This window comes from Petaurus breviceps, unplaced genomic scaffold, assembly GCF_028583685.1.
Source record: "Petaurus breviceps papuanus isolate PSGF00001 unplaced genomic scaffold, PetGlider_PUasm1.0 90895, whole genome shotgun sequence".
Classification (NCBI taxonomy): domain Eukaryota; kingdom Metazoa; phylum Chordata; class Mammalia; order Diprotodontia; family Petauridae; genus Petaurus; species Petaurus breviceps.
In genome coordinates, this window is record NW_027187372.1 from 4,009,177 (window position 1) to 4,032,246 (window position 23,070).

At 36.1% G+C, this 23,070-nt stretch overlaps 1 protein-coding gene and 1 pseudogene across 1 annotated transcript in view; both read right to left on the reverse strand.

Moving 5' to 3' along the window:
- The window catches only part of COLGALT2 (collagen beta(1-O)galactosyltransferase 2), a 137,869-nt gene that overhangs the window by 44,347 nt on the left and 70,452 nt on the right, over positions 1–23,070 (reverse strand). The window contains exons 2-4 of the mRNA XM_069074411.1: positions 15,189–15,299; positions 12,563–12,680; positions 869–1,003 (exon numbers count right to left, since the gene is read on the reverse strand). Coding sequence (XP_068930512.1) covers positions 869–1,003; positions 12,563–12,680; positions 15,189–15,299 — 364 coding nt within the window. The remainder of the gene's footprint in view (positions 1–868; positions 1,004–12,562; positions 12,681–15,188; positions 15,300–23,070) is intronic.
- Positions 21,837–22,924, reverse strand: LOC138150992 (eukaryotic translation initiation factor 5A-1-like; annotated as a pseudogene).

Below are 23,070 nucleotides of genomic sequence, written 5' to 3' on the forward strand. Positions count from 1 at the left end.
AAATACAAGATGTCCCCAAAGTCTTAGGGTAGTCTTAAGCCATTAAAGCACAAGCTTGCCCTAAGACTCTTGGGACACCCCATATTGAATGCTCCTTGAATGTATGGTAGATAAGGCAGAGAGCCAGGTTCCCAGAAGCACAGAACCTTAGCATGAGAAAAGACATGAGGTCCATAGGGATAACAGATTTACAGCTGGAAAGAACCTCGGAGTTCATCTTCAGCGTGGTGCCATGGAAAGAATGCTGCATTTGGAGTCAGAAAACCTAGGTTCAAATTCCAGTGCTGCTACTTACTACTATGAGTTTTTTCCCTACTAAATACGACTGGGTTTATTTTTCATCTTTATTTAAAGATGCCATTTAACTTCTCTTGTCCTGTTTCCTCATCTGAAAAATTAGGGGTTGGGCCAGATGATCTTTAAAGCTCTTTCCAGCTCTAAATCCAGGATTCTATTGCCTTTTCTAACCCCCTCAATTTTCACATGTGGAAACTGAGGTTCAGAGAAGCAAAATTATCTAGAAAGTCATCAATTTTAACCTTGCACTCAAAGCAGGAATCCCCTCTAAGTTTTCCCAGCACAGAGCCTGTTACATAGTAAGCGCTTTATAAATGACCATTCACTTGTTGACTTGACTCATTCAGCCTTTGCTTGAACTCTTTCACCACTTGCAGAGATAAGGAACTCACCACTACTACTCCTATGATGCCACAGGCAAGAGATTTTTATTTAGCTGGACAGCTCTTTCTGAAAAAACTTGCTTATTTGTTTCACAATAGAGTTGGGGAGAAAAGAAAGAGATGGCTTTGGACCCAGCATTGCTTCATTACTACCCATAACCCTCAAGGCACTACCCAATACAACTTGCCTGGGGTGTGATTCCACACCAGAAATTAGAGTAGAGGCTTCGAGATTCCAACATTGGGGCCACAATAGTCTTGTTTTCAGAGATCATCAGATTGAGAGTTTGTGGATTAGTCAGGAAATTGTCGACATCTATAAACTTAGAGGAGAAGGAAAAAAAAAAGTGAGATGTTTTCCAATGGCAGATAAAAGAATGTGGATATAATGCTCAGAAAATCATTACTCATATACAAAGCTAGTGATTTCAGACTCCCCTCTTCAGAAAATGTAGCAACTGAGAAATGTTTTGAAAAGTATACTAATGTCTAAATACTAGACTCATAGACTCAATTTCATATAACTAATATTTTTATCCCTGGTCTCAGTTGAAGACTGGTTCCTACCTCTACATCCCCCAAGACAGATTTTTTCCAGACATCAGGTAAAACCAAGTCATAAAGTTTGCTAACAAGGTTGGGTCGGAATCAATCATCTATAGTACTTTATTATGATAGGTAGCATCTCAATTTAAAGAACAGCATTATATCTAATATTATTCAGTGATGTAATTATTAGGTTAAAGATTATTTTCCTGATGTAGATATGATAAAATTTGTCATACTAAAGAAAATCAGGACAACAGATGCCTTCAGAAACTTTGGCTATTTTTAAATCAAGCTATTTACCAAAAATACCAGTCAATCAATAAATATTTATTAAACAATAATTATGCACACATTTTCCATATGATATTTATAACAGGAAGCATGGTGTAGTAACCAGAAAGCAACTGGAACAACCTGGGTCCTGTTCCTGCTATACACCACCTGTGTGACCTTAACTTTTCAGTGTCCCAAGCAAGTCTTGAAAACTGTTAAGTCACTATATAGTGGGCCAACCTGCATTGATTGAGAAACCTTCCTCAGCAAGTATTTACAAATCAGATTAAATCACAGGGCCAGTAAAAAATGTCTTTAAAATTACATGGCTATATTAGGATATCTATACAATGTTAAATACGCTTTTTTGAATTTTCATTTTCTTTTTCAATTAACAAATGTTTTTATTTCCTCTACCTCCTACTTCCTTTCCCCTCAAACTAAAAAGAGAAAAAAACTAAAATTTTGGAATAAATATCCATACTTAAGTAAAAAAAAAAAATCCCATATTTGCCATGTCCAAAAATGTGTGCTCTACATCTTGGTTCCATGGCCTTTCTATCAAGAGGTGGATAATATGCTTCATTGTTAGAATCAGAGTTGGTTACTGCATTGACCAGACTTCATCAGCCATTCAAAGCTATTTGTTTTTTTACAATGTTGTTCTCCTGGATCTGCTTGCATCACATATGTTGTCTTAGGTTTCTCTGAAACCACCCCTTTTGTCATTTGTTACAGAACCATAATATTCTGTTACATTTGCAATTTATAATTCAATTCAGCCATTCCCCAAGTGATAGACACGCCCTTAGTTTCCAGTTCTTTGACACTTCTAGAAGAGCAACTATAAATATTTTTCTACATAAAGATCTTTTCCCTCTTTCTTTAAATCTTTGAGGAAGGGTATGCAATTTAGTGTTGTGCCATAGCTCCAAATTCCTTTCCAGAATGGCTGTACCAATTCATAGGACACCTATTTTCCCACAGCCCTGCCAACATTTGTTATTTTCCCTTTATTTAATAAAATGTGATGTTTTCTACAAAATATGCTGGTCATTAGGGGCGGCCAGGTGGCTCAGTGAGTAAAAGCACTGGCTCCAGTGTTGGGATGGCTTGGAGATCGAATTCTGGGCTCAGACACTTAGCACCGCATCCAGAAATAACTGGCCGTGTAACCTTGAGCAAGTTACTTAACCCTGATTGCTTAAAAAAAAAAAATATGCTGATGATTTGCATAGTGAAGAGATGATGTAAAATATTTTATTCTTTTCTGTGGGGGAGGTGGAGTAAAGTGTGTATCCAAAGGAAAATAAGAGTTCTGGCTATAATAGAATTCCCTGCATCAGAATCTTAGTGACAGTCAGGATCAAACAAGCAACAGACCTTATCATTTTTGCCCCCTTCCTAAGCACTGCACCCCCCCCCCCAAACCGTCCTGTATCTCTAGGTCACATAACAGAAGTAGTTCTGAGTTCAAATCTGACCTCAGACACTTAATATTACTAGCCATGTGACCTTGGGCAAGTCAACTGTTCTCCATAAAGCAAAAAAAAAATGTGATGCCTTTTTATTATTTCTGTTGCAATTGTTTTGTTTGCTCATTGCCTTTTTTATCAAAGCTTATGGAGAGCAGGATTTTTCAGTTTTCACAGTAGCACAGATGTGCATACAGCTGTTCTACTCTCAGGAAACATCGGGTGCATTGAAACCAAATATACTCGAGAGGACAAAGATGATGCCTACATAACCAAATCAGTGCTTTTCTGAGTTAATTCTAAAAGACTCAAGGAAAAAACGTTGGAACCAATTCAGAGACAATAATTTCCCCTTGGAATTGAGCATAATAAGTAAAGAGAATGTGGGAACAAAGTGGAAGAAACTCCACTCTCTCCCTAAATATTTGGAGTATGTATGCTCTCTGGAACAAAGGCATTTTGGAATGGAACAGAATTTTGCATTTTAACTGTGGCAATGAAGTTTTAGCTTGCATAAGAACCATTCTGTCTTGCATGAATTAAAGAAATTTTTCTTCTGAAGAGCTCAGAACTCTTCAGACATTTTGTTTGATTCAAGGTTTCCCATGAGGACACAGATTCGTTAGTGCCATTTCTAATGCAGTAGGAAGGTATAGCAGAGTTGGGCAAAGTATAATTCTCTCACCAACTGAAACAGAGTGTTATTAGTAAGGCTAGGATAAAAATTGAGAATTCTGATAGCTATTCCTTTGCTATGCTTTCTTTATTATCTCTCTTTCCTTGGTTTAAAAAAAAAAAGCATACAAAATGGCAGAAAGAGAACACAAAAGGAAGAAAAACTCTTTACAACCCTCTTGAAAATAGTAATAGCCAATAAAAAGAAATCATGCCTAGAAAATAAAAAAGGCAATGAGCAAACAAAACAATTGCAACAGAAATAATAAAAAGGCATCACATTTTTTTTTTGCTTTATGGAGAACAGTTGACTTGCCCAAGGTCACATGGCTAGTAATATTAAGTGTCTGAGGTCAGATTTGAACTCAGGTCCTCCTGACTCCAGGGCCAGTACTCTATTCATTGCATCAACTAGCCACCCCAAGACATCACATTTCTAAGAAAAATTTAAAAGGCAATGAGCAAACCAAAGAAAAGCTCTACTACAATTTTTAAAATAGAAGTATAAGAGAAGCAAGGACAAATTCCTGGAAAAATGCTTAAGGAAGAAACATTAGAAACAATGCAAGGAAATCCCAAAGGTGAATTCTCTCAAAAGAGAAAATCTTTTGAGGAATCTTCAAACTTATTAAAAATTAAGTCCTGGGAGAAATTAAAGGTACACATGATTTTAATTAATACATCTCAGATACAATTAAAGGACTATCTGAACACAACAAAGAAAACTGCAATTAAAGACCTGAATTCAGCTTTAAAAGTCTACAATGGAGATTTTAAAATATTCACAAAAATGTAAAATAACATAGAAACATCATTAGAAGTAGAAAAGCAAAGCAAAACAAATACAGCAGAATGAAGAATCATAATGCAGTCGATGTGGAAGAATTGAATAATTAAATTTGAAAAATATTTGGAAACAATGTGGAAAAAAATTACAAAGCTTGAAGACAGATCTAGGAGACTGAACTTTAGGAATAATAGTGTCCCTAAACACAGCAAAAAAGGAAATAACTTAAGTCATCACTTTTCAAGGAGTTATTTGAAAAACTTCCCAGCACTCTCAAGAATAAGTGATATTCTACATATGGCAAGGATCCAAAGAACTATAACAAGAAAAAATTTAAAATTCAAATTCAAGCAGGCAAATTATCTTTAAATGTCAAAACCACAAGGATAAAGTAAATCATCTTTCGAGCTACCTTTAAGAAGAAACCACAAATGAAAGCACCAAAATAGAAAAGCCAAAAGAAGCTGAAATAAACCTTGTGCCAACTAACCAATCAATCAACAAGTATATAGTAAGTTCCTATCATGTGTCAGGCATTTAATCTCCAGCCTCTGGAGATACAGAAAAAAAGAAATGGAATGAGTCCTGCTCTCAAGAAGCTTATACTCTAGAGGAGGAGACATCACGTACTAAGTATGTTCAGAATGTATATGCAGAATAAACACAAAATCAACTTAAAGTATGCAAATATATGGTGGGGAAGAAGGATTTGAGTAATTGGGTGGGGAAAACAACACAGCATGAAGAAGGTGCTGTTTATGTCTCACTGTGAAAGATGAATGTTAGGGATTTGGGGAGGAAGAAATGAAGAGGAAAACAATCCCACCCATGCTAACATGTATGAATTTAGGAAACATAAACTTCAACTTTAGAATCAGTTTCTAAGCATTCTGCTTGATGGAAAGAGACTGACATTTAAAATTCAAAATAATTCCAAAGAAGTAATGGAGAAAAGGACTCGGGTGTAAATATCTTTCCAAACTAGGTTACAACTGAAATTGTAATGTAAGAGATATAAATCTCCAAAGATTTAAGTCATATAATCAACAGGGTTTTTCAGATTAATAAAGAAAATGGTAGTGAAAAGACAGAATCTGTTGAATCTACAAGAGAACACCTGTCTTTCATCAACTAGGGAATCAAGTGCTAAGGAAACTTGTACATGCAATCACATAAAGTAAAGCAACTGTGTTTAGTTTTGTCAAATTAGGTTTAGTTATCAAAACAGTACAGCAAAATAAGAAAGTTTAACTTGTCTTCCAACAATATAAAATAATTGTAAAAAAAAAAAGTAAGACCACAAGAAATTTAATTTTAAATGTCAGTGGACTGCATTTCCTTGTAAAGAAAAAAATGTTATAAAATGTATTTGAAACTAGAACACACCATTGTGTTGTCTAATGGAAATATATTAAATGCAAAGATATGCATGCAAATATCAATTTAAAAGTTGGTCAAAATATATCAAATAATAGTCACTCTAAGGGAGGCTGGGGCTACAGGGAAGAGGATCATAAATTTGAAGAAAAAGTAGAGTTCATTAAGATACATATGATAAAAATGAAACTGAATACGAATAAATTATGTGGCGGCCAACTTTATAAAATAAAATCTTAAGAGTTTTATAAGAAAGAAATATACAACTAATAATGGCAAATTTCATACTTCATTATCAGAATATGATAAATGAGTTACTGATTTGAACAAGTTAATGAACAGGCTGACTTTTAAAGATATATGGAGACAATATTATGGAAAAAGTAATGATGATGATAACAACTTACATTCATGTAATATCAATCTAATTTGATCCTCACATCAACCTTATGAGATAGGTTATTGTTATTATGTGAATACTTATAAACAATGACAGAAAATTTAAAATACAATAACATAAATTCCTTTGTGTTTTTGGTCCCTGATATCCAGAATCCCCACTTCTTATTAGAATTCCCAGATTCCTTGGAAGCATAGCCAATGTACCACTTACTAACCAAGGCCTTTCTTGAACTCTGCATTTGTTAGTTCTCTCTTTAAATTAGTCCATCAACAAATATTTATTAAGCAACTATTTTGTGTCAGGCTTTGTGCTAAGCACATGTATGTTGCAATTACTTATCTATGTATAAGCCATATCTGCCCACTAAGATGTAAGATCCTTGAAAGCAAAGACTTTTTTAAATCCTTGTATCACCCTCCATATCTTTCATGATGCCTTGCCAAAAATAGACACTAAATAAATGTGTATTGAATTGACAATCTATAGGATGCAGTCAAAACATTTGTAATAGGCAAATGTAAAGTCTTCAATGCTTTTATTACACAAAGGGAAAAGAGGAAAAAACAAGTTGGGGTTGTAACTAAAAAAAATAAATAAATCGGGGGTGGCTAGGTGGCACAGTGAACAGAGCACCAGCCCTGGAGTCAGGAGGACCTGAGTTCAAATTCGGCTTCAAAAACTTAACACTTACTAGCCATGTGACCTTGGACAAGTCACTGAACCCCAATTGCCCTGCCTCTCCCCCACCAAAATAAATAAATCAGATAAGGAACAAAATTTAAATTAAGAAAAACCAACAACCAAAAACCCAGTTGAAATTAAAGCAGATCAACAAAATAGAAAACAAGCTCAACTGTAAAGACCGGCTACAATAACACAGCAAAGAAATTAATGCCTATCAGACATTATCTGAGAAGTGCACCAGAGGAAGGAAGAGAACGGAAAGGGCAAGAAGTGGCTAAAACTGGCTTTCTTCAGAAGATTTTCTGGAAAGTAGCAGCTGTGGACAACCACCTGAATTAGGGCGTTGACTAACTGGAAGACAAATACATCTAGTCAGTCAGTGCAGGATCTTGGAGTAAGGGGAGCAAAGTCTGTAATTAAAATCTTGTGATTAAGATCCACAGCACAGATCTCACTCGGGAGCCTGAATGAGAGATTCCTCAATGCAGATGATAGGAAATTAGGGATGGCAGTTAGTAGGGTGAGTTAGCAACAAGAGCTACAAGAAAACAAAGCATCTTATTGTCCATTGGCGTTGTGGACAAGAGGAATGTTGTAATGTTCTGAAGAATTTGTACTGTTTTTTTTTTTTCCAGAAGCAATTAAAATATCTGAGAACAAAATGCAAGTTAATCTTCCCTCAAAGGAAGAAAGGTAAAACAACTCTACTCTCCAGTTTATTTACTGAAGAAATTTTATTATTTGTCATATTATATTAAAAAAGATAAGTTTATATAATTATATATATATATATATAATATAAATATATATGCATGTATACATGTAATACACAATATATTAATATATATCATAATAATATAATGAAATATAATGTATAATATATCATATTACATAAACTTATTCTTTATTAAGGAGAATGAAGTGGTTTTGGGGAAGAATGCAAGAAACTATTCAGGAGGAGAGCAAATAATCACTTATTTATATAGCCATATGTATGTACATATGATATATTGAGACATACACATACTATATTGTTCAGTATATAAACTTTATATACTTTGCAGCCCCCTAAAGCAATTACAATAGGACACACACAATATACATACACATTTCATAATGACCAGGTGGGATTTATATTATGAATGAAAAGGTGGTTCAAATTTTTTTTTTTTAATAAGCAATCGGGGTTAAGTAACTTGCTCAAGGTTACACAACCAGTTATTTCTGGGTATGGTGCTGAGTGTCTGAGCCTGGATTTGATCCAGGTCATCCCGACACTGGAGCCAGTGCTCTTACTCGCTGTGCTACCTGGCTGCCTCTAGGTGGTTCAAATTTAAGCAGGTGGGCTAAAAGCTGATTGGATGTCTATGCAAAATCCAACACCAACATGTTGTGTGGTGGGCCACCAGTCTGCCTAAGGATGAAATAACTAGCTTAGGCAGGAAAGCAGGGGAAAACATCCAGACTGTGATTCAAACTGGTATTAGTCCCATGTGTGACCATTACATTTCTAGCCTGGGAGAGACTGGGAGACCAAGTCTCAAAATATAACATAATACAATACAAATCATTCAAATAGCTATAAAATAGCACTCACTTATAAAATTGCACTCATTTATACTTTTTAAAACATCAAAATAAAACAGGAAAATTATAAATGCTGGAGAAGATGGGGGAAAATTAGAACCCTAATGCATTGATGGTGGAGTTGTGAACTGATCCAACCATTCTGGAGAGCAATTTGGAACTATGCTCTATAGTGCACATAGGACTATAAAAATGTGCATACTCTTTGGCCTAGTGATACCACTTTGAGGTCTGTATTCCAAAGAGTTCATACAAATGGAAAAGGGACCCACATGTACAAACATATTTATAGCAGCTCTTTTTGTGGTGGCCAAGAATTGGAAATTGAGGGGATGTCCATCAATTGGGGAATGGCTGAACAAGTTGTGGTTTATGAGTATAATGGAATACTATTGTGCTATAAGAAATGATGAGCAGGCAGACTTCAGAAAAACCGAGAAAGACTTACTTGAAGTGATGCTGCATGAAACGAGCAGAACCAGGAGAGCATTATATACAGTAACAGCCACATTGTGTGATGACTAACTTTGATAGACTTGTCTTTTCTTAGCAATGCAAAGATCTACGATAACTCCAAAAGACCCATGATGGTAAATGCCATCCCCATCCAGAAAAAAAGAACTATAGAGTCTGAATGCAGATCGAAGCATATTATTTGTTCTTTCTCTCTTTTCTGTTTCTTCTTTCTCATGGTTTCTTCCATTGGTTCTAATTCTTCTTTACAATATGACTAATGTGAAAATAGGTTTAATATGAGTGCATATGTAGAGCCTATATAAAATTCACACTGTCTCGGGGTGGAGGGAGAGATAGGGAAAAAAATTGGAACTCAAAATCTTATGGAAGTGAATGTTGAAAACAAAAAAATAAATAAAATAAATTTATTTTTAAAATAGTAGTGATAACAATGATTAAAAAACATCAAAATAGCAGGAATAAAAGGAATTTCCTTAATATGATTACAAAGCATCTTTTCAAAACCAAGAAGCTTCATTATAAATAATGGAGGCACATTAGAAGCATAGTTACCATTGTTGGTACAAAATCAGGAGGTCTGCTTTCACCCCCTATACTTATTATAATTTTAGAAATGCTAGCTATAGTAAGAGAGACAGGAATAGGAATAGGGATTAGATCTATGACAGTAGAAGGAACTCCTTAGACATGTTCTATTGGTAGAAGAAACTCCCAGATGAGAAAGTTTCCTCTACCAATATAGGTCTTATCTAGAGTTTATAGTCTTACAAAGTTACCTAGAGCAGTGGTATCATATTCAAAGAGAAACAGTTTACAGGTAACATATTGACTTAGAAAACCACAAGTTAACATTATCTATATTGTATTGTATTTTTATTCATTTTGTTAAATTTTTCCCAGTTATATTTTAATCTGGTTCAGGAACACTAGGGACTTTTGCTTGCTGTCCATAGGCTAAGAATTTGATATCTCTGATTTAGAGTAATAAGAAATTAACTGACTTGCCCTGAAATGTATGAGACATTTACAAATAAAATTTCAAAATGGTTTCCAAAATAAGGAAAGAACCAAAAGTTAGAGGGATATTCCCTATATGGGCCTAAGATGAGTGAATGTAAGTAAAAAATGTTGATATTCCCCAAATTGGTTTATAGGTTTTTTCTTAGATTATATAAATCAATAAGACATATTTTGTATGAAAAAACAAGGGGACAAAAATATCAAAAGGTAAGAAAAAATGAATGGGAACTTATCTTGTAAGACTTGAAACATACTATAAAATGACATTTATTTAAAAAAAAAAACCTATCTGCTCTTGGCCTCTCAGTATATAAAAACAAATCTGTAGAACAGATTCTAGAAATAAAAACAAATTGATAGAAAAGATAAATACTTGATAAACTCAAAACTATTAATCTTTGAGGAAAGAAACCATTTCTCCATAACAGTTGTTAAAAAAAGTGAATAGCAATATAGCAAAATCCAAGTCTAAATGCCAAGGTCACACCTTTTGGTCTAGTGCTTTGACTGTACAGGATCTTTGCCTTTACAGATGCATTTAATCCTTTCATGGATGCTTGTCACAACCCTTTTATACCTTAGCAAACAGAAACTGTGATGGTTTAAAAAAAATTATCACTTTCAGATGATGAACCTCTCTAAACAGCTGACACTGTTCTCAAATGACAAATATATTGAGTAGTTCATGTCAAGCTCTTACTCAAAACTTCACAAGCTTGCTTTGATCTTCAAGAACTTGTGCTCCCAGAAATTTTGAGAGCCTTTGAAAACAGTAGGTCACCTCTTGTCAATATATTCAACAATAAATTCTAATTATGTAAGTGTAATTAATTATTTTACTTAAAGAAAAGAGAATAGTATGTTCTTTGTAGAAAAAGGATAATATTTTTATCTTAGCAAAGAAATTGCTGAGGACTAAGTAGATGGATGCAACTACATAAAAGTATTGAGGGCAATGAAAACTAACAGACTCTTTTTAAAGAAAAAAAGCAATAGATTGAATTTTTCTGCAATTAATCTGATTAGAAGTTTCATCAGTAAATCAGATAAAGATCTAGAGTTTTTAAGGAGTCGAAAAAAATTATAAAAGCACCAAGAAATGTTGAATAGATGAATAGATACGAATAGAAAATTCTATCAGCTTAAAATAAAGGCCTGCATCATTAAAAAAAAAAAACAACAAAACCACAACTTAGACTAGAAGATGAGTATAGTTTCAGATCTATGTTTTTGGAGAAAATTTATTCAAATAAGAGATAAGGGAGATCACAAAAAGACAAAACACACCACTTTACTTCTATGAAATCAAAGAACTTTTGCAAAAGCAAAGTCAGTATAAAGACAATAACGTAGATTAATGAGAGAAAAATCTTTACTTCAAATATATTTGATAAATGTCTGATAAGTTTCTATCAATTCCCTACACACCTTGGATGTAAGACCAAGAGCCATAATCAATACATAATGATCAGAGGATTTTGTTGTTGAGCCATTTTCAGTTGTGTCCTATTCTTCATGACCCATATTTGGGGTTTTCTTGGCAGAGATACGGGAGTGGTTTGACATTTCCTTCTCCAGCTCATTTTATAGATTAGGAAACTGAGACAAATAAGTGACTTGCCCAGGGTCACATAATAAGGTTCTGAGACCTGATTTGAATTCATTCCAGTCCTGGCCTGGACAAGTGATCAGAATGATATGAACAAATGATTTTTAGAAGATGAAATAAGAAGGATCAATGATGGATGATAAAATGCTGCAAATCATTAATAATTAGAGAAATACAAATTGAATCACTGGGATTTTACCAAATCCTCATCAGATTGTTTAAGAAAAAAATAACCAATGTTGGCCCACTAATAGACTTTTGGTGGTGCTATTGGCCTAACAATTCTGTAAAACAATTTGGTGCAATGTTAGAAAAATAATTAAACTCTTCATACACCCAGAAATACCACTGTTGGGCATTAGCCATAAGGAGGCCAAACACTTCTAAAATATGCATACTAGGACTTTTTGTTTTAGTAAGAAAAAGGAGATAAGTTAGTTGTTCATTAATTAAAGAATGGCTGAATAAAATGAGAGATGTTCTAGCCACCATAAGAGAAATGATGAATAAGAAGAATACAGACTTTTGAATTGTTGCAGCATAAAGTAAGCAGATCCAAGAGAACAATACATACAATGACCCCAGTAATATAATAAAAACATTAGAACTCAGATGAATGCAATGACCAGCCTTGATTCCAGAGTTCTGATGATCATTGGATCAGACACTACAGTATGGTGGTACAGTGAATGGAGTGCTGGTCCTGAAGTCAGGAAGATCTAAGTTCTAATCCAGCTGCAGATACTTACTAGCTTGTGTGACCCTAAGTAAATCATTTAACCTCTGTCTGCCTCAGTTTTTTTATCTGCAAAATGAGGGGGCCATGATCTAAAGTTCTTTCCATTTCTAAATCTATTCTCCTGTGAACCTATGAGGTTGAAGACAAAGCGTCCTTTTAAATTTCATTGCACAACTGTTAGATAGTTGCTTTTGATATGCTCAAGAAATCAAAACATCTGCTTTTACCAGGATGTAGTCTGACCATTTTTCCCTCGCAGTTCGAAGGGCAGCCTGCCGGAGCTTCATCACATGGGTAAACCGGGAGCTTGGCCAGTGCTTTGGTCCAATTTCATCAGGGTAAGACCTAAGAAAGAAGGGAAGGATGATTGCATTCCTGCTTTGTTTCAACTTCTGGGGCAGCTGCTCAAAACACTCATCTACTTTCTCCTCCATTTTAAATAAGGAATTAAAGCAAAAGCTAGGGAACAATCACCTCAAGTAAACCCAAAACATCTGGATGTAGAGAGAAGTTCCCAGAGGAGACAAAGTCCATTCCTATTCCCGTTTCTGAACAAACGTCTCAATAGAAGCTCTAGATTAAGTGAGACTATGCACCAGAACAAGTAAAATTTGTCCCTTTTCGGTTCCAGCAGCTGTCCACAGCTGTGTCTTTGAGCTCTGTCTGTCCTGATAACAAACACAATCAAACTGTTACAGCTTTTAAATTACTCTACAGATGCTCGGTTTGAGGAGCTATTTCAAACATTCATAATTGCTGAAATGGGAAATATTGACTCAGTGGACCCCACTTTCCTAAATTAGTCACCAAGGAAAATTCTTGCAGGACTGCTGTCATAATAGTTCTTTCTTTCTCTGACTCGTAGAACACAAATTTCCTCCTCCTTAATCCTACCTTCTACTGATTCAAGTTCTTAAAGTAAAAAAGGTCAGAGGAGAAGCAGATTGAAAACCAAACAAAAACAGGGTAAGTGTTTCATCAGAGGAGTCATGATCCATATTTCCCAACGTATTTTTCACTCCAATTGCTCTGAAATCAGATGGTACTATGGCAGAAGCCGATTCAGAAGTAGTTCCAAAGATCATACTGAGTTCTTTCACCAAATTTCTCTACTTTTGCCTTGGAGGTCGGTGTATATCCTGCAATTATCTTCACAGTGCTCTTTTTCCTCATTTTATTTATGAGTACCACAAGATGAGATGACCCCAAAATGGTGTTTCTGGCTGAACATGAAATGAAGTCTTTGGGTACACGACATAACCAGCCTAAACAACCAACAGAGGAGGGATGGGCCATGAGGAGAGAGTACTGGACCTGGCATCAGGAAAGCCTTTGTTGGAATCCCACATTGGACACTTCTTAGCTACCTAACCATAGTAGAGACACTCACTCTCTCTAGGAATCTGGATTTTCTTAGCTATAAAATCCAGATGATAATACCTGAAGTGACTCCCTCATAGGATTGGTGAGGCTTGAAAGGATGCTAACCTGGGAAAGTCCTAATGTTCCACTATTTAACTCTTGTCACCAATGAGAAGAAATCACTTGAAAAATTCTATCAGATCTTTCCAATTTAATATCTTTGTTCTTCATATTTATCTAGAAATACTCTCTGGATTGCTTGGATTAGCTGTATTTATTGCCAGTCTCTCAGCAGGATCTTGTTAGGGGATACTATCTTGATCTTCCACCCTCTTCTGCCTCCTCCTCAACAATTTTGTTTTGCAAACGATATTGTACACTAAAGCCCTTGGCCACATGCCTCTTCATGTCATTGCTATCTAAGTAACTTTTTACTACCCCTTCTCTCTTACCCCACAATTTCTTTTTTTTGAATCAACAGATTGTTTAAAGAGGTTGGGTTGCAGCTGCTGTAGTTGCATCCTGAACCTTCTCATCTTTTCCTTTCTTCTAATTGGATGTTTAATTTGATCTGGAAAATAAATTACTTAAAAGTAAACCAGGCACTTGAAGGAGGTACAGAAAATCTTTCAATCCCATTAAATTCCATACAAATACAATTCCATGAAAATGAACTCCACACAAGGACCCAAAGTTCTCAATTTTATCTGAATTCTTCTCTATTAGGATTTTGTTCTTAAATTTTGCTTGATATGTGAGCTTTATATTGGATCTTGAATTTTTTTTCACCACACGGAAACCTCCATTATATTGGAATATGTTATAATGGCCTTGATTTCTTCATCTGAAAACTGCCTGTTCATATTGTTTACCCATTAATCAATTGGTGAATGACTTGTATTCTTATAAATTTTACTCAGTTCCCTATGTCTTTGAGAAATGAGGCCTTTATCAGAGGAAAATTGCTGTAAAATGTCCCCTCCTCCAGTTTTCTGCTTCCCTTTTAATCTTGCCTGAATTGGTTTTCTTTGTGCAATAATCTTTTAATTTAATGTAATTGAAATTATCCATTTTATATCATGTAATGATATCTAATATCTTGTTTGGAATTCACTACATTGCTAAAACCAGTCTTCCTTAAGCTAGAATTGGGCTGGCATTGGGGATGTCAAACAATGATGAGTAGGGTTTTTAAAAAAATTAATAGGGGCGTCCAGGTAGCACAGCGAGTAAAAGCACCGGGCCCAGTGTCAGGATGACCTGGGGGATCAAATCCGGGCTCAGACACTTAGCATCCACCCAGAAATAACTGGCCGTGTAACCTTGAGCAAGTTACTTAACCCCAATTGCTTAAAAAAAAATTAATATATTCATTCATGGTACTTGTACTGAGGAAGCTACAAAATAAACGCCCATTGGAGCTTACAATGTATTTTGAGAGAAAAGACATCTGTGAAGAATGGGGAACAGTGATTTGTCCTTGATACTCACTGAGGGTCATCCATAGGCCTCCATTCCACATAGTGGTATAATTTCTGCACATTCTTCAGCCACTCTCTGAGGATCTCTGTTGTATTGTCAATGTTGTGATCTGTGGCTGCCCTAGAAAAAGCATAATATAGTCCAGTTATATCATTAGACCAAAATAGAAGAGAAAAGAAAATATAAGTCCTCCAACTGCCTGAAGAGAGAATATTTTCTTTAAGATCATTAAAAAAGCCCATGTGTGAGTAAACATGTTATTGCACTAGATTCCTCAAAAAGCAAAAAGGAAGATACCCACGGCAGTGTGTAATCAGCCCTGTATATGGATCCAATGGGGCCATATTTGCTTATGCCTGTAGAACCATGGCACAATAGACCCTTAAGAACTGAAAGAAGATGTAGTGAATCATCTCTTCCAACCTAATTTTTAGAAATGAGGAAATGGAGGCCCAGAGAGGGTGGAGGATTTGCTCACAGACTGGTGCAAGTTGATACTGAACTATTAGCAATTCAGTGATTATAGTCATTCAAGCAGTTTTTAATCCATTAATTGTGTTATTGATTAGTCCACATCTCACCATCTTTCCCACAAAAATAGCATGAGCTACTTTGTAAAACACTATAAAATCTACAATTCCAATTAGTCTCCCTACCTCAAACCTCTTGCCACTTCAATCCATCATCTCCTTAATTGCCAAAGTAAGCATAGGTCTGAACTCCCTGCATACTACCTGTTGTACTACAGTGGCTTCCTATTATCTGCAAGATCAAATATAATCCTATTTCTTTGGCATTTAAAATTCTGGATAACCTGGGCCCTTCTTCCCTTTCCAGGGCACCTTATGTGCTTCCCACACACTATGTTCTAGCAGCACTAGTCTACTTGTGGCTTTTCTAACAAAATGTCACATTTTGCACATCCGTGCCTTTTCTTTTTATTTTGTCATGCAAAACATATTTCTATATTAGCCATGTTGCAAAGGAAACACACACAACACAACAATACACACACAAACAAGAAAAATAAAGAATGTAAAAAAATATGCTTCTATCTGCACTCAGAGTTCATCAACTCTCTCTCTGGAGGTGGACAGCATTTTTCATCATAAGTCCTTTTGAATTTTCTTGGATCTTTATCTTTATCAGAATGGCTAAGTCTTTCACAGGTGATCATCATTACAATTGTTATCTAATCTTTTCCGACCCTCCTGGCTCAGAGTGAATGTCAATAGTAACTGTTTCTCTTTTGACTAGCAGCCCAGAGGATCTTCCCCTCCCAGTTTATTTTTTTTTAATTTTATTAAAGGGGCCATCCCTTGACTCACTTTTTTTTTGCCTTTGTTTTGGAGGGGGAAGGGGAGGGCAACTGGGGTTAAGTGACTTGCCCAAGGTCACATGGTTAGTAAGTGTTAAGTGTCTGAAGCCGAATTTGAACTCAGATCGTCCTGACTCCAAGGCCAGTGCTCTATTCACTGTGCCACCTAACCACCCTAGCCTTAACTCACTTCTTAAAGAGACCTATTCACTGAATGTGTGTTACCTCACTCAAAGTGAGAACCTGAAAACCTTAGCTTAAAAGGGCTAGGGTCTCCCACTGCATCCAGGGCTATCTCCAGCCATTCTGGTGAATATCTGGCCACTGGACTCAAATGGCTATGGAGGAGAAAGTGACACTGGTGACCTTGCACAGCCCTCTCTCACTCAAAACCAAGTCAACTGCAAGTCATGTCATCATCTCACTGATGTTATGGTCCTCTTAGAGAATGGAGGATAAACACAATCATAACAATATTGCTATTTCTGTGTACATTGTTCCCCTGGTTCTGCTCACTTCACTCTGTATCAGTTCATGTGAGTCTTTCCAAGTTTTCTGAAGTTATCCTGCTTGTCATTTCCTACAGCACAATAGTATTCCATCACAATTATATATTATAACTTATTCAGCCATTCCCACTTGATGGGCATCCCCTTAATTTCCAATTCTTTGCCACCACTAAAAGAGCTGCCATAAATATTTTTGTACACACAGTTTTTCCCCCTTTTCTTTGATCTCTTTGGGATACAGACCTAGTAGCCATATTGCTGGATCAAAGGGTATGTAAAATTTTATAGCCCTTTGGGGATAGTTCCAAATTGCTCTCCAGAATGGTTGGATCAGTTCACAAGTCCACCAAATAGGTACATTTCACCATGCTCCTCTAATTTACTTATGATATCACTTTTAATGTCTAAATCATTGATCATTTTGACCTTATATCAGTGTCCAGTGTGAGATGTTCGGCTGTACCTAGTTTCTTCCAAACTACTTTCCAGTTTTCCCAGCATTTTTTTATCAAATGGTGAGTTCTTATCCCTAAAACTTAGATCTTTGGGTTTTATCAGACACTAGATTACTATGGTTATTTACTACATTGTATTGTATATTTAATCTGTTCCTCAGATCTGCCACTCTATTTCTTAGCCAGTACCAGAGTCTTTTGATGATTATTGCTTTGTAATATAGATTGAAATCTGATACTGCTAAGCCACTTTGCTTCACATTTTAAAAATTGATTTTCCCTGATAACATTGACTTTTTGTTCTTTCAGATGAATTTTATTATTTTTTCTAGTTCTATAAAATAATTATTTGGTAATTTGATTGGTATGGTACTAAAGAAGTAAATTAACTTACATAGAATTGTCATTTTTATTAATTGGTTCAGCTTACCCATAAGCAATTGCTATTTTTTCTAGTTGTTTAGATCTGTTTTTGTTGTGTGAAAAGTGTTTTGTAATTGTGTTCACATAGTCCTTGGGTTTGACTAGGTAGGCAGACTCCCAAGTATTTTAAATGGAATTTCTCTTTTCATTTTTCATCATTTATGTGGGTTTATTTCTTAATGGTTTCAACTAGTTTTTTCGTTAATTCTATTGAGTTCTCTAAATATTCCCTCCTATCATCTGCAAAGAGTGAAAATTTTGTTTCCTCATTAACTATTTTTCTTTAACTTCTTTTTCCTGTCTTATTGCTACAGTTAGTATTTTTAATACAATATTGTATAATAATGGTGACAATGGATATCCTTGCTTCACCCTTGATCACACTGGGAAGGTTTCAAGTTTATTCCCTTTACAGAAGATTTGTGCTATTTGATTTTAGATAGATACTACTTATAATTTAAAGAAAGGTTCCACTTATTCCTATGCTCTCTCAACCATTTCATTTAGATAGCCAGTTTTACTGGCAAATAACTACTAGTAATTGCTTTAATTTCATCTTCACTGGTGGTGCATTCAACCCTTTTATTTTTGACACTAGTAATTTGGGTTTCTTCTTTCTTTTTTTTAAATCAAATGGTTTAACAATTTTATATTTCTCCCCAAAAAACTAGCTCTTCATTTTATTTATTAGTTCAATTATTTTTTCTAACTTTCAATTTTATTAATCTCTCCTTTGTTTTTCAGGATGTGCATTTTGGTGTTTAATCAGAGACTTTAAATTTATTCTTTTTCTAGTTTTATTTATGTTGCATATCTAATTCATCCATCTGCTCCTTTTATCTTTTACTGATATAAGCATTTAGAAATAAATTTTCCCCTAAGTACTACTTTGACTTTATCCCACAAACTTTGGCATATTGTCTCATTATTGTCATTTTCTTTAATGAAACTATTGATCATTTGTGTGATTTGTTCCTTGACCCACTCATTCTTTAGGATTAAATTATTTAGTCTCCAATTAATTTTTAATGTATGCCTCCATGGCCTTTTATTAAATGAAATTTTCATTCCATCATATCTGGAAAAGGTGCATTTAATATTTCTGCTTTGTTTGTGAGGTTTTTATGCCCTAACACAATTTTTTGTAAAGGTGCCATGTACAGCTGCAAAAAATGGTATATTGCCTTTTATTCTGATTCAGTTTTCTACAGAGGTCTATCATGTATAACTTTTCTAAGATTCTATTCATCTTTTTAAACTTTTTAAAATTTTATTTTATTGTTAGATTTATCTAACTCTGAGAGGGGAAAGTTGAGGTTCCCCAGTAGTAAAATTTTAATTAAAAAAAATTTATTGTTTATTTCTCCCTATAATTCATTTAATGTTTCCTTTAAGAATTTGGATGCTATGCCTTTTGGTGCATGTATGGTTAGTGTCGATATTACTTCCTTGTCTATGGTGTCCTTTAGCAAGATTTGGTTTCCTTGCTTAGCTCCTTTAATTAAGTCTCTTTTTGCTTTTGCTTTGTTTTAGATAATGATTGCTACACCTGCCTTTTCTATCTGAGCTGAAGCATAATAGATTCTGCTCCTTATTTCAACTCTGTAACTGTCTCTTTGTTTCAAGTGTGTTTCTTGTTAACAACATATTCTTGTAAACCATTCTGCTATCCATTTACATTTTGTGGGTGAATTCACCCCATTCACATTCAGAGTTATGATTACTAAGTATGCATTTCCCTCCATCATTTTTTTCTTCTATTTATTCTTTTCTCTTTTTTTGGTCCTATCTCTCCTGTAAAGTCTGTTTTGCTTCTGACCACTGACTTCCTTTATCTGTCCTTTTAATCACCTTCCCTCTTCTCTTATCTCCTTCTCCTCTTACTTTCCTGTTGGGTATGATAGATTTCTGTACCCAATTGTGTGTGTATGTATATTCTCCCCTTTTTGAACCAAATTAGATGAGAGTGGGGCTTAAGTGTTGCATACCCCTTCTATTTTACTCTTCACTATAAGAGTTCTACCTTACATACCTCTTATGTAAGATAATTTCCCTATTCTTCCTCTCCCTCCCCCCTACTTCCAGGTCATCCCTTTTTCTTGACTGTACATTTAAAAAAAACATCATTCTAGCATAATTGATTCATTTCTGCATCCTCTGTCTATGGAGAATTTAAAAAAAAATTTTTATTTTCAATTTCTGGAACAAAGCAAGCATTTTCATAACACAGCACAATAAAAAAGATGATTGCACATGATGAGGCATTTCATATTTTCTCCTATTTTTTCATTCTTTTGACTTTGCTTTTGTTATTTCTTGATGTATCATGCTATCATTACCTTCCACTTTCCCAGTTCTAATTTTTAAGGAATAATTTGCTTCAGTGAATTTTTTTTTACCTCTTTATTCATTTGGTCAATTCTGTTTTTTTAAGGAATTATTTTACTTTTAAGGAGTTATTTTCATCAGTGAAGTTTTGTACCTCTTTTTCCATTTGACCAATTTTTAAAAAGGTATTATTTTCTTCAGTATTTTTGTGCCTCTTTTAACAAACTGTTAATTGTTTTTTTTTTCATAATTTTCTTCCCTTGCTCTCATTTCTTTACCCAATTTTCCTCTACTACTTCTATTTTATTTTGAAAAGCATTTTTAAAGTTCTTCCAGGGATTCTTCTTGACTTGTGTCTGAGTCAAATTTTTTTCCCCCCTTTTTAAGCTTTGCTTTGTTTTGACATCATTGTCTTCTGAGTTTGTGTCTTGATTTTCCCTGTCACCATAGTTACTTTTTATGGCCAGGTTCTTGTTTGTTTGTTTTGCTTATTTTTCAAGACTATTTCTTGACTTTGAACTTTAGGTTAAAGTCCAGTTCTGTTTCTAGTGGGGTGGGATGGGAGAGACTGTCCCAAGTTTCAGAGTTTTTTCATGCTTCTGTTTTCAGAGCTAGTTCTGGGGGCTTGGAATTTTTTGGCGCTTCTAAGGAGGTATGATTTGGGAAGAGGTATGATCCCTGTTCTCCTGGTCTGAGCTTTGGTTCTTACCTAGAAAGGGCCTCATTCCCTTGGGATTAAAATCAATACTGCTCTTCAGGGCCCCTGCTCCCTCGTGACTGAAAATGATCCTCCCCAGCCTTGAATTGAAACTTGAAACTGGGTATAGGCAATGGAGTTGCCAAACAGTGTCTGATCCTGAACTGAGGTATCCTGAACTGAGGGTCCCCTGTAATCTCTTTATGACTAGTTGCCAGATATCTGGCTTGACAGTCCCCAAATCTCTTGCTACTTCTTTTTTTTTTTTCATATTAAACTTGTAGTTTTATTCAGGCTTGATTTTTAACAAATGTGTCAGGGAGAAAACGGCAAGGAGGGGTAGGGCCCATGCGTACTAGGGGCCCTCCTGGATGCCTGAGGAGGGGAATAGAGCCCCTCCCCACTCCTGTCCCCTTTGCCACTAAAGAGATTTGGGGAAAGACAGAGGCAGATGGGGTGCGGGTGGGGTCTGGTCCCTTGCTGGAGGAGGCAGTGGTGTTAGGTGAGGTATAGGGAACCAGGGGGCCAGACAGGATAGGTAGGGAGGGGGCAGAAGATTTTTGCCAGAATCCAGAATCCACAGCTTTCTGCTTCCAGATTGAATAATAAAAAAGAAAAAAACTAAATCTCAAGGAGCCCCCTGTCCCCTCTCCCCCACCAGGGCTGTAGTGTGAGGTGGGGGAGAGAAGGGGGCAGTTTTACCAAGGCCCTGCCCCCATCTTGTACAAGGGGTTGGGGGAGATAGGGCTGGACTAAAAGGGTGGGGGTGGGGGAGCTCCCCGGATTGAGAGAAAAAAAACCCAAAATAAAACATCAAAGAAATAAGAGTAGGCATCCAGCCAGGATGGGGCCAAAGCCTGACCAGGCTGGGGAGGAGAGGGAAGGCCTCTTCAGGTGCCAATTGCTGCTGCTGCTGCTGTAGCTACCACCACCCTGGGGGCCAGTTACTTTGCCATGGCCTTTGCAACAGCTGCTTCCTCTGTCATGGCTGACAGCACCGTTATCAGGATTTCTTCTCCACCGACATACTTCTGCTCAATCTCCTTGCCAAGGTCACCCTCAGGTAAACGAAGGTCCTCCCTTACCTCCCCATTTCTCTTGATATTGGGCACATCCATGTTGTGGGTTGAAGGGCAGATATCTTCATATTTCTTCCCAGTAAAGATATCGATACCAACCAGATGAACCTTGGCATGGCTATGCTTTCCAGTCTTGGAGGTGGACATCTCAACTATCTTACAGGGCCTTTGAGCACCACAAAGCCATTTTTGCGCAAGGCAGAGCACTGCATGGGAGAGGTAGCTGATGCCCCTGTGTCCCCCATCTTGAAGTCCAGGCCATCTGCCATTTTGAGAGACCTCTATTCCAACTCATGCAAACGTACCGATTGGACCCCCGTCCGCCTGCCGCAAGCTCAACCGCTACCACCAAGCCTACTACTACTGCTGCTGCCGCCACCGCTACTGCTCTCTCCTGCTAATTCTGATGCCATCCACAAGTCCCACCACTGGTGTCACATCCATATGGGCTCTGGATCAGCCTTTGTTGTCTTTTGACAGATCTCTCCTTCTGACCTCTTAAGTTGTCTTGAGTTGGAAGAATGTCTCACTCTGACCTTTTGCTGACTCTGCTACTCCAAAATTCAATTTGAGATACTGATTTAAGTTATTTGGAGGGGAATGTTGCAAAAGCTCAGGGTTTCAGCTGAGGGTTTCCTCTACTCTACCATTTTGGCTCTGCTCCCAGAAGTCCCTCCATGCCTCTCACTTCTACCTCTTAGTTTCCTTGACTGTAAGAATCAGTTCCAATCCTCTCTATTCCAGGAGGTCTTTCTCTGCTTCAACCACTAATGTCTTCTCAGAATGCATTTCATACTTCACCTATCTTGCATTTACCTTTATGTTCTCATATTGTCTCTCCCATTAGAGTGTAAGTTCTTTGAGGGCAAGGATTGTATTTTCTTACTTTCTTTTCACTCCCCCCAGCAACATGTAGTACAGTGCCTGACATATACTAGGCACTTAATAGCTGCTCTCTGATTACAGTATCCCTTTAATCTACTGAATTACTGACACTACTGAAAAAATAATCTAAAAAAGGAATCCTAATTCTTTAACTTTTCTTTGTCTCTATAGATGATCTTGGAGGTCATGCTCTCTAT